We start from the raw sequence: 16,320 nt of genomic DNA on the forward strand, positions 1-16,320 counted from the left end.
ATTATATCAGAACGGGGTCTCGCGACGTTGTACGCTAAACTTTCTCCAAAAACGATAAGGCCATAAGGGTTATATTATATATTAATTGAATATAAATAAAAAACAACAAATAACAATCAAGGGAATACTTGTGAAGATGGCGAGATGCCCTATCCCCCACCTCGTTGGTGTTTTTTCAACTGATTTATCATCATATTTACCTTCAATTCACAATTTATTCATTATTAGAATAACAATTGACGTTTTCAATAATTTTTTTTATGTAACTTATAATTGTTCATATACCTTAAGTCGAATTAAAAGAATAAAATATATGATAAAGTAATGAAAGCATAATATTTGTTTCCATTTACAATTTCCTTTTACACACGATAAATAATATACTATTATAATTAACAAGCATCTCGCATCTGTGTGTAAATACATGAATATATATTATATTTTTGTTATAACGCGATTTGAAAATAGTCAAAAAATGCATATCCCTTTCCTTTTCAAAAAAGATAAGCACGTCAATTACGACAATAATAATAATAATATTATGTACGAACGTTGAAATATTTATTATAGTATAAGGCATGCAGCATACGAAATAATTAAAACTGTCTCAGTTTTTCAAACGAGCGTGACACCGCTCTATGTCTTTGACACTGAAACAATGTGACGACTATATGCGATACTATGATAATACTCTGTAAACTTGTGTATATTCTACTTATGAGTGTGGGTACTCGTCAGTAAGTTTTACCCACCTGACCAGCTAGCAAGAATCTTAGGTCACGTTTAGGCATGACAAACATACACATTATTATCTTACATGCATAATAATATTATATAATGCACGTGTTTATCATCATCGTAACGTAGACGCGACGAACTGTAGTTCGGTGTCAAACGGTCCACTGCCGTCATCATCCAGTACGAGTTATATTATTATATACGTGACAGATTACATAGGTATATATATATATATATATATATATATTTATATCGTACAGCATACCTACACTCACACTATTGTACACTATAATAATGCGCTAACAATTATTTTATTGTACTCGCGGACGCGTCATCCGCTCCGTGGTTTCTGCTTTTCCGGCGTCGGTGCCGCTCTTCCTGCCGTCCCCCGGTCATCATCTCCCACGCCGTTTCCACCCCCTCGCTCCTATACACGACCGCGAATATTACAAACACTATACCTACAGCAACGAATATACCGTCACCTAGGCACTATATTATATAAACTGCTGTCTCGTCGTTGTACAGCTAGCGTACACCTTTTCCAACGTAAACTCCCACACGCACGCGCAAGTGAGCCTTTCTTCTTATGGTCGCAAATAATATTACACATATACACACTCGCACACCTATTGTCGTGTTTGGTGCTTCGCACACCGACCACCGGCAAAAACACAACGGAGCTACATTGTTATTTCGAGTGCGGCTAAGGCGGCGATGAAAAGTTTCCACAAGTCGTTAATTATAATAATTTGCACGCCGCTGTTGCTATATACCGGTGGATGCTGCGGTGGTGCTAAACTGTTGTTGTTGTTGTTGTCGTCGTCATCGTAGTAGGAGTAGTAGTAGTAGTAGTAGTAGTAGTAGCAGTAGTAGTAGTAGTTGTTGTTGTTGTTGTTGTTGTAAACTCAACGACGTGTAACTCCTCCGCTTCATCACACACACGCACACATCCACATCCATCGCCGCCACTACTAGTTATTAAACGACGACGGGCCGTTGTGTAAGGTGTACACACAAGTTAAACACTCTTGTTGTTTGTTGTTGGCTTTATGTTAAAACTTGATAATAATGGTAGCGGTATCTTTTTTCTCGTGTGTAATCCCGGGTAGATGATGATAATTTACCACTGCCACGCCGCTGATAGTATTGCGTGGGGAAAATGATTTTTTAAGAGATTAATTGCGCCACCGCCACCGCCACCGCCGCTACGCCTCATCGCCACCTCCGCCACCGCTACCACCACCGTGCGCCGTCACTGCTACGACGAGCTTATTGTGCTTACATGTATATAATATAGTAAAAGTGCTCGACAAAAACGACCACTAATGTGTACCGAATAAAGAACAATAGTATACTTTAATAGTACTATGTAATAATATGTATGATAACGCGTGTACTCGCCGATAGTATGATATACATGCAAGTGTATACCCACAATATGTAGATTTGATATGATACATTATACTTTTTTCTTATTTTATTATTCTCATCGATTTATATAATATCTCTGACGCAGGGGAGGTACCTATTATTACTACTCATATAGTCGTATAAGTTCACATTTTATGGTCGGTGGCCTGCCCGGGAGGGCAACGCAACCTCGGCATCGTTAAAGTTGGATCGCACATAAATATTATTTTCGTGGTTTTAAAACATAAAATGTAAATAAAATAAAACTAATTACCTATTTAATGAAGAATATAAAAAATTATAATACATACCTACGCCGTAATAGCCATAGGCGGAAATCCATTAAAACGTCTTGAGGTAAAACGTAGTATAATAATTTTTAACACCTATAGCTTAACTAAAAACAAATGATTTAAAATAACAATGATTAACATAATACAATTTTTTTTTTTTTGGGGGGGGTGGTTAATGAAACCTTTATTATATAATTTTATTTATAATGGTTATTATTGAGGATAATCATATTGACTTTCCATCAAATCACTTTCCTTTGATTTTTCGTCTACATGTGATACGACTCACTATAGACCGTTAATATGATATGGGTTGAAAGTTTTGACGGAAAGACTAATACCATAACTTTTATAGTTTAAAAATACGAATATTAAGAACATAACATTATATTGTAAGTTGTAACTGTTTATGCATTATAAGAGTATATTATATAATATTTAATAATAATTATATAGCTCTAGTTTAAAGCAATACATTATATTATATGAGCAATATGTAATACACTGTCTCGTACGTGTTTTAATATTATGCATGAGTAGGTGATTTAAAAATGGTCGTATCTAAATCTGTCTTTAATTGTTTTTTTTTCAACGTTAAACTGTATTATATAATATTTATAATACCATCAAACTCCAACCAGCTCTCGTACATATAATACCTAATACCCTAACCCTTTTATATACACACGCACACACGCACTGTGTGCTACGTCTACTCTACTCTCTCTCTCTACACATATATATATATATACTCATTATTATATACGCATATATAAACATACATATTATATATCTATATTGTTATAAGTATGAGCCAATACGAGTAATTCGCAGCTAAAGCATATCATACGTGCTCCCTCTCTCTCTCACTCTCTCTCTCATACACACACGCGCGCATAAGTACACACATCCCTAGTTGCCGCCACTTCATCCTGATCGACCTCACGGCAGACTGCAGCTAATATTGCCGAAATAATCGCTCTCAGCCCGTCGGTTTACCGTGCGCCGGCAGTGTCCATCATCGTATTATACACAATAATTTAAACGCCGATTCTTCCTCGCGTATAACACTAACTATATAACTATACTCTTTATAAGCCACGTCCCATCCCATGTCGCCCATCGCACTGTATAACAATATTATATTGTATTATATTTAATATAATATATGTACGCTATCACCTATAATATATCTGTATGCGTTTATCGTATACGCATTTTGTCTACATGTTACCAACAGTGGTAGCGATGACGAGAACCTTTCGTTATTTTTTAGATCACTTCCGCCCCACTGGCCCCTAATGTTATATTATTACTTATTATTTGATCAAAAATATCTTTTGTTTTTCTAATAAATTTGAGTTGAATTTGTGTTATTATGTATTAAATTAATGTATACAAATACTATAACGTATCGTATACTAGGTTGACCTTTTTTAAATTTTGGTTTTATAGCTGACTGTATATTTAGTTTTTGTATACTGTATTCGAATATAATATACTTGTTCTGTTTTATAAATATGAATAATTCATATTTAAAAAACTTTTATTTTTTACTTGCATGTTTAATTGTTTTTATTTTATTCCAACTAATATTTTATTTACAACGATAACTAAATTATCCTATAAGGTTGTTTTGACGGATTGAGAATATATGATTGCATGGGACGGTATGACCCACTGATGCGCGACGACACCATATCAGCATTATATGCCATACTCATTCGAGAATCGTAAAATTAACATATATAATTAAAATAGAGCAATCGATTACTATTGAATAAAAATAATCAAATGTTAATTCTATTAAACTTATTTTAATATTATTATCATAAATTTGTTACAACCGTAATATAATTTTCATTAACCCGTCATCCACGCGATGTTCACGGGTGTTTGCATGTATACAAGTATAGTAGTATACATAGGTATTATATAATGAATTATGAAACAAATCAAAATGATCAAACTGATTACAGTAATACAATGTCAAAAATTAAATTAAAACTACGTGTTTTCGACAGTGTTTTATGATAAAATTATTATAAAATAAATGAGATATAAAGATTATAATATAAAAATCCATTAAGCAATAATTATTATATTATTAGTTTATTTTATTACTCACTAAAAGTGAAAGTAGTGAAATACTTTTATGTTACGTTAACTACACTATATTCATCGCCATAAATGCACATAAACAAATTTACAAAGTACGTAAAATTACAGACTTCTATGTTTGGTTTTGTGCGTAACCACGGTCGTTTAGTTGATGGAATAAGAGCTGGGTATGATGTCAGAAAAAGTCAGTGCCGTTTTTTACTTCTTTAAATACGGTCGCCCTAAACTAATTAACTCGATGTAATCATATAAGGTCTGGTATATAAAAAGGCATCACTCACTACCCAGTCAAGGAAAAACTTATACATATTTAATGTTCTAAAACACGGTATATTATTTATACATATTACGAATATAATACATGTTTACCTATATTTCTCTCATTTGCACGCTCGTCTCTCTGTCTCTGTCTCTGTCTCTCTTTCTCTTTCTCTTTCTATTTCTTTAAATAATTTTTCATTTTTTTTTTTATTTTAAAATTCTGTCACAAAAACCAGCACGTTGTTTTACGGGCAATCGATGGATAGTAGATACATATATTTTAAACTCTACGCGCAGACTAACATACAACGTTTTCGGTGATATCTCGTTGTCGATATAATGTGCGTACACCGTCGTGGTAGACATTCGCATTAACAAAAAACCGCCTTTATGATTGACGACGACCATCCTCCCCGCCATTGCCGACTGTATAATTATTACGTGCTGTTATAATACATACTAAAAAGATATATAGGCATGCTGCAGAGTGTATATTTGTGTGTGTGTGTGTGTGTGTGTGTGTGTGTGTGTGTGTGTGTGTGTATAAATATATGGTGCATCTTGGCCGATAACAGAACGGTTTTTTTTAATTTTTTTTTTTTTTTTATTATTATCAACGCTGTTGTTTCAGCGACACGCGACTACAATAATCGACGATCTCATCATTGGCGCACAATGTCGGTCGTCATCACCACCATAGTGTTTATCGACAAAATAACTCCCCTCCTCACTTGTGTATAAAGTCGATCGTCTGTTTATTGCGCTTATCGTCTCCGGAGCTTGTTAAAGTCTCCGGGCGGTTGTCGCGATGTGAGTAAACACACAGAGGCTTTAAATCGATCGAATCTCACCACACAATCCCAAACATATTATTATTATTATTATGTTGTATGTGTTGTTATTAATAGTGTGTGACGTATTATCATGTTGAATATATGTATATGTTAAGCGCGCCGCACAATACAAGCCGCAAAAATAAAATAAAATTTAATATTTACAATATCTACGTATTACACACTTTATGGCATAGGTATTAAGGCAGCTACAGTAACCAACAATGTAAAAAATTTCCAAAATTATATAATAGTAATTAATAATGGATATACTAAAATATATAAGAAAATAATTATTACAAATACTGCGTACTTATTTGTTTTACAGTCAATTGGCCGCGGGAGTTAATTATTTTAAAAGAACATAGATATTAAAATTGCATTATTTTACGCTCTTACTAAAATACATTATGAGAAACAGTAGTTATTAATCATTAAAAAATTGAAAAAAAAACTATGATTAAACTATTAAAGCTTTTAAAGATAAAAGATTACATATTATTCACATCTGTAATTTATAATTGTAAATATATTTTCAATTTGTAGGGCTGGAATTTTAATGTCATAATTACTTTGAAAATATCGAAAAATTAAATTAAAAAATGTGTTTAAACACGTATTCCTTTCAGTTACAAAATATATTTAAAAAATAGGAAATAGGAAAGAAAAAATATACTGTACAATAGTGACTTTTTTATGGGAAAATTTAAAATACTCCAATGGTTTTAAAATATAAGCAAGTTATTTGTTGTTACCTCCGTCATTATTTCAGTGCTAGGAATGGGCCAATACCACCTATTACCAATATCTGATACTAGTGATACTCCTATGTAAAAGCAATAACCAATAATATATGAAACTATTAAAATAACGTTAATAATAAATAGTATTAAAAAAATTTGAGCCGATATTAAAATATAACCTATACACCAGCCGACATCTTTCTAATAAATATATACATGTAAATCACATATAATGTGATAACAACAATAATTGAATAGTCGTAATACATTATACAAATAATACCACCGATAACTAATATATAGCATTTGATTGTACTTGTGCATTTGTGATATTATATTGATTATATGGTTATTATATTTTTTTGTATCGGTTGAAATATAAGTTTCGAAAAGAACCAATATTAATCGACCCATCCCATTTATTTGCGTATACCTAAATGAAAACAGTGGTCAGCGCGTGTTGCATATTTTTTACTTCACATTTAATATTAGTTGACTACTATATGTAGGTATCTTTACCATTAATGCTTGTTTATGAATAACAATTTACATTTCAAAAATGTTTTTAAATCTACATATAGGATAAATTAAAAGATGTTAAAAAAACGAGAATTATTTAACTATATTTATATTGTATAATAATTATATTTTTGAATGAAATATGACCAATATATTCATATAAATTAAATTATAAATCTGTTAAATAATGTCAAGTTCAAAAATAGAACAAAAATTGAAAAATGTATTTTCTTTGTATTATAAATAAGCAAAATTTATTTTTATGTTTTCTAAATTATATGTCAATGCTTATACTTATTGGACATAATAATAGGAAACAATTAAAATGTATAAATTAAGATGGTTAATTATTAATTATTATCGTCTCGTTTTTAAATAATATATTAGTTATTAGTAATGTAATACAAAATAATTACAAATAATACTGAATTATTATTTAAATGATTTAAAATTGATATAAATACAGTATATTGGGTGATATTAGATTTTGTCAAAAGAATGAAACTTAGAATAAAGCGATGATATGGTTAATTTTTTATCAAAAACTTATAAAAATTAATATAATTTATTTGGTGATGTACTTTAAACTGAATCCTATCCAAGGTTAGGAGGTTTTTCCTCTGCGTAAGAAAAAATTAAAATTATAATATACTAATATTATTACATATAAATATACAACTAATTATTATTGGGACATTAAGTTTTTAACTAGTTTTAATTCCAATAAATACAATGTGTAACACATAATATGATAAGGTTAGCAGCAAATTGTATATGTACGTAATCTTCTCGAAGTATATTTGTTTTTTTTTTTCATAATAATTTTATATTTACTATTTTTCAAAATTAACCATTGTGACAGCACTGACAACTATTATTAAATATCAGTTGAAAATACTGAAAATTCTGTAGTTAATACTAGAGTTCTTACTGTAGTTGTTTGTTAGAGTTATACTTGTTCGAACTTAAGAAAAAAAAAAGAAAGGTGGCATTCGTTCGTTAAATGTTGAGTGTTTCTTAATATTGTGGTAAATTTGAATTAAATAATAAATCATTGCATAAAAAAAAATTAATCTGAGCAGTGATAGTTCTAAATTTCTAAAGTTATTTTATGTTATATTTATATTGCTATTAGTAATTCTTTTTATTTAGAAATGCAGTAAGTTAAACTAATTTTTCCCAAAACCAAACTCCACATATTATAATATTATTGTATATATAATATTACTAACTGTTATTACTTATAAGTTATGTCAATATCAATGTTCTGTAGCTTAAAAATAATCTAAATATTTTGGAAATATAATTGTGTATACTGTATAGTAAATAATAAGATAGTCAATAAAAAAAAAAATACTTGTGAATAATATTTTTTTTAAATACAACAAAATAACTAAAATTATTATATTATATTCTATTTATTTTAAATAAATAAATATCTTCAATATTTAAACTTTAAATGTCTAAAAACCAAAATATTAACATAAATACTTGATATTTTTCGTTTACTATTGGCTATAAGAACAACTTATGAGAGATCATGTATTAAATTAACAAACCTTAGTTATTAAAATTGAAATTTTTTGAATTTATAATTACACACATGTGATTTTGTCAACATTTTAATTTTAAATATTAAGAAAAAGACAATTGTGCATGTTTTTTTAGTAATTTCCAATATCTATATGAATAAGTAATTCAAAATAATTTACTAAGGATCTTTTATTATATTTTTATCATTTTAGATCAAAAAACGGAGAATATTTCAATTGAATATATAAATAGATTTAAAAGGGTAACAACATTTTTTTAATGCATATTATGTCTAAAACATTCTTAATATTCTGATGTACCAATTAGATTCGATTTACTACTAGAATAAACCCTTAAAATTGAAAATTAAAACATTTTTACTACTCCAAAAGGCAACGAAAAAAATATATAAAAATTAACAACAAAAATAACTAAATAGTTAATTTTTATACAAACATACAAGCAAGCATTGCCCCGTTCAGAATTTAAAATATCATATTTTTGTTACAAAACTGATAATTCATCACACATTCAATATAGTCTAAAAATTTAATTATAACAAAATAATCCTAGCCTTTAATACCCACCGCGCCGCGCCAGTATAGTATAATATCGGTTTGTGGCCTACAATAATACCTACACGAATTTGTGAAAAGCGTGATGATCAATATAACCACTCATTTGTAGCAATGACCCGTCTGAATTTGTTTTAATTATTATCGAACACATGTAGGTACACCGAATACACACCGAACGAAAATATGCAGTAAACTATTATACAAATTTTACTAAAATATATGATTTCGTTTTTATGCACAATTCGAGGTGAACGCATTTATGTAGTTCATCAGTTATAATATATATTTATATAATACAATTTAACATATGATTATATTTTATAATAAAATATTCGTATACAGATGCTCGGGATACAGAAACGTGATAGTGCAATATATATATTTATATACATAATATATTAATACAGGAAAAATAAGCTTGTTTATTCGTCGGCGTAGACAAACAAATATTCCGTTCACTTTACCGTGGGCACAGCGTACGCTGCCCAAGACGACTCGTTTACTCGAACAAACCTGAATGATCGGGACGAGCAACGACGATAGTATAAACGATATATAATATAAGCCATATATATATAATATCGGCTGTGACACTCACCAGACCGCACACCGCTATAATTCGTTTAAAAAATAAATAATATAACGGTCGTCGTACTAACGTATTGGTGACTAATCATCAACTACCGCCGCCGCTATGTCCCTGCGTTGATTTTCGTCTAGCTTCTCTCTTGTTCGTCCCTCATACGTTATTACACACACAATATGCGGGTTACTTCCACGCACCACTAAACAACCACCACTGACGGTAGAATGAATACCTATATAAATGTATGTGTGTATATATGCATGTATGTATGTATTTATGTATGTATGTATATATGTATGTATGTATTTATGTATGTATGTATGTATGTATGTATGTATGTATGTATGTATGTATGTATGTATGTATGTATATATGTATGTATGTATGTATATATGTATGAAGGTATAGACAGGTAGGTAGATGCGGGCACTCATGAAATAATTTTCCTCCTCAAACGACATTTGCGCTAATTCACCGGGCGTTGTATAGTACACAAACTGTGCGGTATAAATCCCTATCGTGGTCGGCGGTGGTTTCGTTTGCGGGACTCAAAACGTGATGAAAAACTAAAATTCGTCGACACCGTTGCTATATTATATTATATTATAATATTCGATATTGTAATTGCATATTACTATTACGATATAACGGTTTTATATATAGGTATAATATTATATATACAGACATACAGTGCATGTTTCGCAGCGCAACACCACCGCGACGTCGTAAATATCTTGCGAGGTTTGCGTCTGTTAGTGACGGCGCGCCGAATGAAAAAACGTATTACAATCAACGCCCCGCAGGAGTCGTCGCCTCGACGGTGGTGGTGGTGGCGGCAGTGGACGAACGAAGTTTTAGCAGACTCGCGGTCCCGGATCGACGCCATACACGGTGGGAATCTACCTGTATTAAACGTGTATAGTAATACCAGAAAATGCGATGGGGTGGGTTTTTTTTTGCGACCGGATATTCTGATAATATTGTGGAACTCTCGGTTTCGGCGGCGATAATCGCGAAGTTTAGATATTTATTTTTTGTCGGTTCCGCCACGTCCCAAACCACGCTATAGCAACAAACCTTCCTGCGTATACAGTTCATATATTATATTATTATACGCCATACTATTATGTTTATGTACACTATTAAATTACTTACCCGCCGACTGCGCCTGCGGTCTGACTGTCGAAACGATCATCGTGGTCTGACAAACCAGCACCGGTGTTCCGAATAATAACGCGGCCCTCGTAGAAGTATAATAATATAATAACATGTATACACGTACAGTGGCGGCGGTGGCGTTTTTGCTGCCGGTCCCCCGCGCGCGCGCCACAAGCAACGCGAAAAGTTTTCTTTGCCGTTTTCTCTCCACCCGGCCTTCATCTCGTCCGTTCAAGCCTCATGAATACTAAAGCGCATCCATCATCAACACTTCTACCGCTGCGTGTACACACAAATATATATATATATAATATTTGTATGTGAAATATATGAATACGAATAACGCGTTACTACCCCACGCGCGCGTGCAACACAAACAATAACCGAGTAAATACGACATCAGCGGGGCGGCCTCCTCTCTTTATATACACTATACACTCTTCTCGCCGCCGGACGTTGTTGACTAAAAACCGTAGTGATCATTTAAACGACGCGTCGACTGTCGGCTTTTAATTTACCCCAGGCGACGACGACTGCTGCTGCTGCTGCCACTATATCGAAATAATAATAATAATGTGCTCTACGTGCGCATATACATAATATTATAATATTCTTATTTTTTATTTTTTATTTTTTTTGCTATTTTTACTTCAGACAACAAATGCTGCCACGCCGTAGTGGATTTTACGTTTTTTCATATATTATTTTATATACTGCTGTGTCCTCAATCGTTCCTCGTCTTATTTATTTGTACATATGTGTGGCAAGGGGTTAGCCGGGGGTATGTAAAGCGTACACCACAACCGTATATTGTTATATATATATACACATATATATTTTGACGTACGCACCGGTGCTTTTCGGTATTCTGTCGTATGGTGGGGTGGATGAAATCGGCGATGGGCGGGAGAGTGACTCGGCAATCAAGCGGCTGCCGACGATGATGTAGATCGACATAAACTAACCTTCACCACCACCCATCGCCCTCACACCATACCAGCAACTCGTACATATATCGTCGTGGTGGAGTTACGCACCTATAGTACCTACCTATACGTAAGTTGTCGCCTCCATTTGATTCCTATTCCTCCACTCTCCTCTATCGTTTATGTATATATCTATATATACATATATAATATATAATTTATATATACGCATGTGTGTCTGTGTCTATATATATATATATATATATATATAAATACATATTACATATATATTTATGAAAACGCTAAACGTATTTACTCCATTCGGCTCGTCACAACCACCGCGCCGCGCCACCCATACAGTAGTTTTATCATTATTCTAGTAGTTTACGACGCGTACGACAGCGGTTCGTTTAACAAACAATAATCCGTTTATTTTTATCGCGCCCATGCCGCGTGTGGTATTGGATTCGTCGTATACTTTATTATGTCTATATACTAAGCGCTACCACGCAGAATTTCCGTCATACTGTTATACGAAAAGGCTAAACGAGACGAGGTACCTATATTTGCCGATAATAACTCCTGTTCTTTATTTTAACGCGATTTGGTTGAGTATAGTGTGCTTATAATATTAGATAGACAGGAATCACGGTACTATAAAATCGAATCTGTATACTATATAGTATATATAGTGAAACAGATTATAGGCACTATTTACTGTTTTAAAGTTTCGCACGTAACTTTCATTCTCGGCAACCACGTGAATCGTTCACCCACAGTTTTACAATAGACATTAGTTTTTATAAGACATTATAATAATACACAAAAGTATATCTGCAGCGCACGCATAAAGGAATACAATTTAATGACAAAGGTTAACATTGTAAAATAAACTATACAGAAGAGGTCTGGAAAACACAATTAATATAGATGCTCTCCTGTCCATTTACACCACTTCAGTCCCTCTGAGTAGGTAAAAAAAATATCCATACGTTTTGTGTGGATATGTAGGCATGAATAAAGTAAGGAAAATAAAACTAATACTAACATCATAATATATGATATGGACCTATGTAATTATATTTTATTATATAACACACGTACCTACAGAGTGGTTTAAAGGGATATACGCGGTTACATGCGTCAGTTCACTAATTTAGTGCAAATATACGCGTAGGTAGTAAAAGTATATAGTAAAGGAAACGGAAATGTACGTATATAAAAACATCTGAGTGTATAATATACACACCAATTCAGAAGACCAAATATGTGAAAACCAATTAATTTCAAAGGTAATTTATGTTTGAATACAGCACTGTAGCACTCACATACACACAATAAAGCATATCAGTACAACATACATAGTAAATCTTGAAAAGATGAAAATAAAAATAAATAATTTTTTTTAAGAACAATTGTAATTATAAATTTAATTTACTTAATACTTAATTTTTAAAATTTATATTATTACCTCAATTGATACATTATGAAGTTCACACAACTACTATTATTAATTGTGCATGATTTATTTTGATTATTAACTTATCAACGATGTCAAGAAATATTACACAAAAAATCCATGTTTCCAGTTAAGATCACTGAAATGAAAAATCACGGAAATATTGGAGTGTAGGTAATGTGTATACACATATTATTTCATTCTTTTTATTGACTGTGCAACTTTGTTATTAGTAAATACATTTATTGTGCATTTCTAAAAAAAGTGATGGAAAATATATACTTAAAATACGGACAAACTTAATATAAACCAGATGAAATTTCCATTTGAAACTTCAAAGAAAATCCAAAAAAAAAATTCGCATTTCTGAAATAAAAGTGTGCGATATTTATTTATACATTTATCTTATCTTGAATATAAAACTATGTGAAATTAGGCTGGGAGTTTTTTTTTAAGCAAGTGCATATGTGGTATCATCTCAGTGATGATGTCAAAATTTAACAGTTAACTGCATTTTATGTCATTGTCAGCATTATTTGAAAAAATTTAGCGAAACTATAAACTTTATTTAAGAGTAGGAAATTTAATAATATGATTAAACGGTAATATAGAATAACGACATTGCAGTAAACACATTTTTAAATTAGTTCACTATATAATATCCACATACTATAAGCTTTACGCGTCCAAACATGACTTATAAATTATAATAATAATAATAATAGTTATTACTGTAACAAGACATAGTTTATCCCATAGTATCGGGAAAATATATTTTCCTATACAAGTTTAAATTACTGAAAACCATTGTGAATCTCTTTGTCATTTATACGTTACGAAATAAAATATCTTTAATTTAATTTAAAAGAGAGTAAGTATTATTAGATCTAGATTTAAATTGTAATATATATTATTATAATAAATATACATAGGTATATATTATATATTCTTAATATAATAATATATAATATAATATCAGTCGAACGTCTGTGCCTTATGGATGTAAAGGATACATTAAGGATACTGTTAGCGCTCATCTCTATAAGACAGTAAATAAAATAGTATGAATTCAGTTATTAAGTTTCACTAAATACTTTTATCTGTTATAATATTATCTTCATAGTGTAATAGGTATTCGTTTTATTTTTATATCATATTATAAAAGTCATTTAAAATTTGGCACGCTCTAACGGTATCCGTAGGTCCGTCGTATATACAAAACGTCGTATAATACACTAGCACACAACATGGTACCATATGCAATCGCGTGACTGAAAACTATCGTAAATCAAATCTCTAAAATTACCTGGATCATCCTGGTCCAGCTGATCTTCGCGTTCCTCTTTACTGTTGTCTTCAGTATAAGCTAAATCGTCGTCATCGTCGTCATCACCATCGTCACCCGCGGAATCATAACTCGGTTCCGACGGATTGTCACCAAGATACGTCTGGGGATCCTGCATCACAGACGAAAACGGTGACTGTATCTGTGGCGGTCCCTCTCTACCAGCAGACGCCAATCCCAGACTCCAAAGCGTGAGGGACGTGATCAGTACCACGGTGCAGAAACCAATCGCCGCATTTGTCGTCATAATAATGAATAATATAGAACTAAACGTATCGGATGGAGATATATCGTTCTATTTCGGCGTATACTCGTCGATGCGTGAATCTATAATCAATAACAAATATAAGATAGGGTGAGATGATGTGTATTATATATTATATATACATATTATATACATGTGGGTGTGCGGTGTGCGTATGGGTGGAAAAATAAGAAGAAAAAAAATTGTTTATAACGCAATAATAACCTGATTTTTATCGGCTAAACAACCGTTTTTTGGCTACTCGCCAACTGCCGTCGTCCGCGTCGCCGTCGCCGCCGTCATTACGATATATAGTATATAGGACTCGTCCTCACGACCCCGTGAATCCCGTCCAACCCCTGTCCATACCCGGGTGCTCCACTGTATATAATACTAGGTAGATGCGATTGTCGCGCGCGCCGGCAGGCAGGTCATTAGCGGCTCGACGGTGCACGGTCGACGCATACGAACGTTTAGACCGGACATTGCCGCTGCTGCTGCTCGCAAAGGATATGAGAATGGAGCGACGTATGCGCAACACTTCCGTATTAAACCGCTCACGTTGACGCTATCGGGCTCTCGTTGTACGCGTGCACACGCATACACATAAACACATACACGAGCGCCTGTATAATGCATTACTCCGTTTGTTTATGTTTGCGGACGAAAAATATATAGATACGGCCGCAGCGACATGGCATGTACATCACAAATATATACGATATGATATAAATATATTTATCACGTCGTGATGCTATAATAATATATACAGGATGATTTACAGAGAGTGCTTACCCCCTGTTTTTTATTCTGTAATGTATAGTAATTTTTGAAATTTTTAAACAGTAGGTTAGTAGGTATACGTCATATAAGACTGTATTTTAAAAATCTTAAGATTTTTTCTTGTATTTAAAAAGTGTCCCATGAAAATAAAAACTTCTGTTTTTCTAATAAATAGATTATTTTTCTGAGAAATTTGACGTCCAAAATTAAAATTCAAATGAATATTTTTTATGTTATTTTATTTTGAGTACTAAGAATAATAGGTTCATAGTAATGGGTAGGCAAGATATGGAGGCTAGGCGATATGAACATTTTAGTAAATGATATTAATCTATTAACATTTTTAATTTGTAGTTATGGTCCAAGTATAATAAACACTAGAGATAATAATACATCGGTTTTATGTTCTTGTAAATTCTTTTTAAGGAATGTTATCCTAGTATAAATATCTAAACAACTGAAAAACTATATATTCAAATTCTGAATTAGGGACACTAACATTTTCAAAAAAATTGATCTACTTAAAGATTTACTATAAAATAGAGGATGAAAAAAGTTCATTATTAAAAGAAAAATTGAAGTGAACATACTTGGTGAATCACCCTGTATGTACATATAAATATGTGTGTAAAGGTATGTGTTGTATATTATGATCATCACGTCATTATTGTTATACTTGTCAGATATGTTACCCCATTTCGAAATACGCGGCGGCGGCGTAGGGTGATGACTTTAATAATAATATATACGATTACCTATGTTCATATGAATATAATATAGAATGCAC

The 16,320-nt window shown here is 32.0% G+C and overlaps 1 protein-coding gene across 1 annotated transcript in view; it reads right to left on the bottom strand.

Moving 5' to 3' along the window:
• LOC132926365 (uncharacterized) overlaps positions 1-16,320 on the bottom strand; it is a 65,734-nt gene that overhangs the window by 42,819 nt on the left and 6,595 nt on the right. Inside the window, exon 3 of the mRNA XM_060990716.1 lies at positions 14,468-14,833. Within this exon, the coding sequence (XP_060846699.1) occupies positions 14,468-14,753 (286 nt within the window). The 5' untranslated portion in view covers positions 14,754-14,833. The remainder of the gene's footprint in view (positions 1-14,467; positions 14,834-16,320) is intronic.

Source organism: Rhopalosiphum padi, chromosome 3, assembly GCF_020882245.1.
Source record: "Rhopalosiphum padi isolate XX-2018 chromosome 3, ASM2088224v1, whole genome shotgun sequence".
NCBI lineage: Eukaryota > Metazoa > Arthropoda > Insecta > Hemiptera > Aphididae > Rhopalosiphum > Rhopalosiphum padi.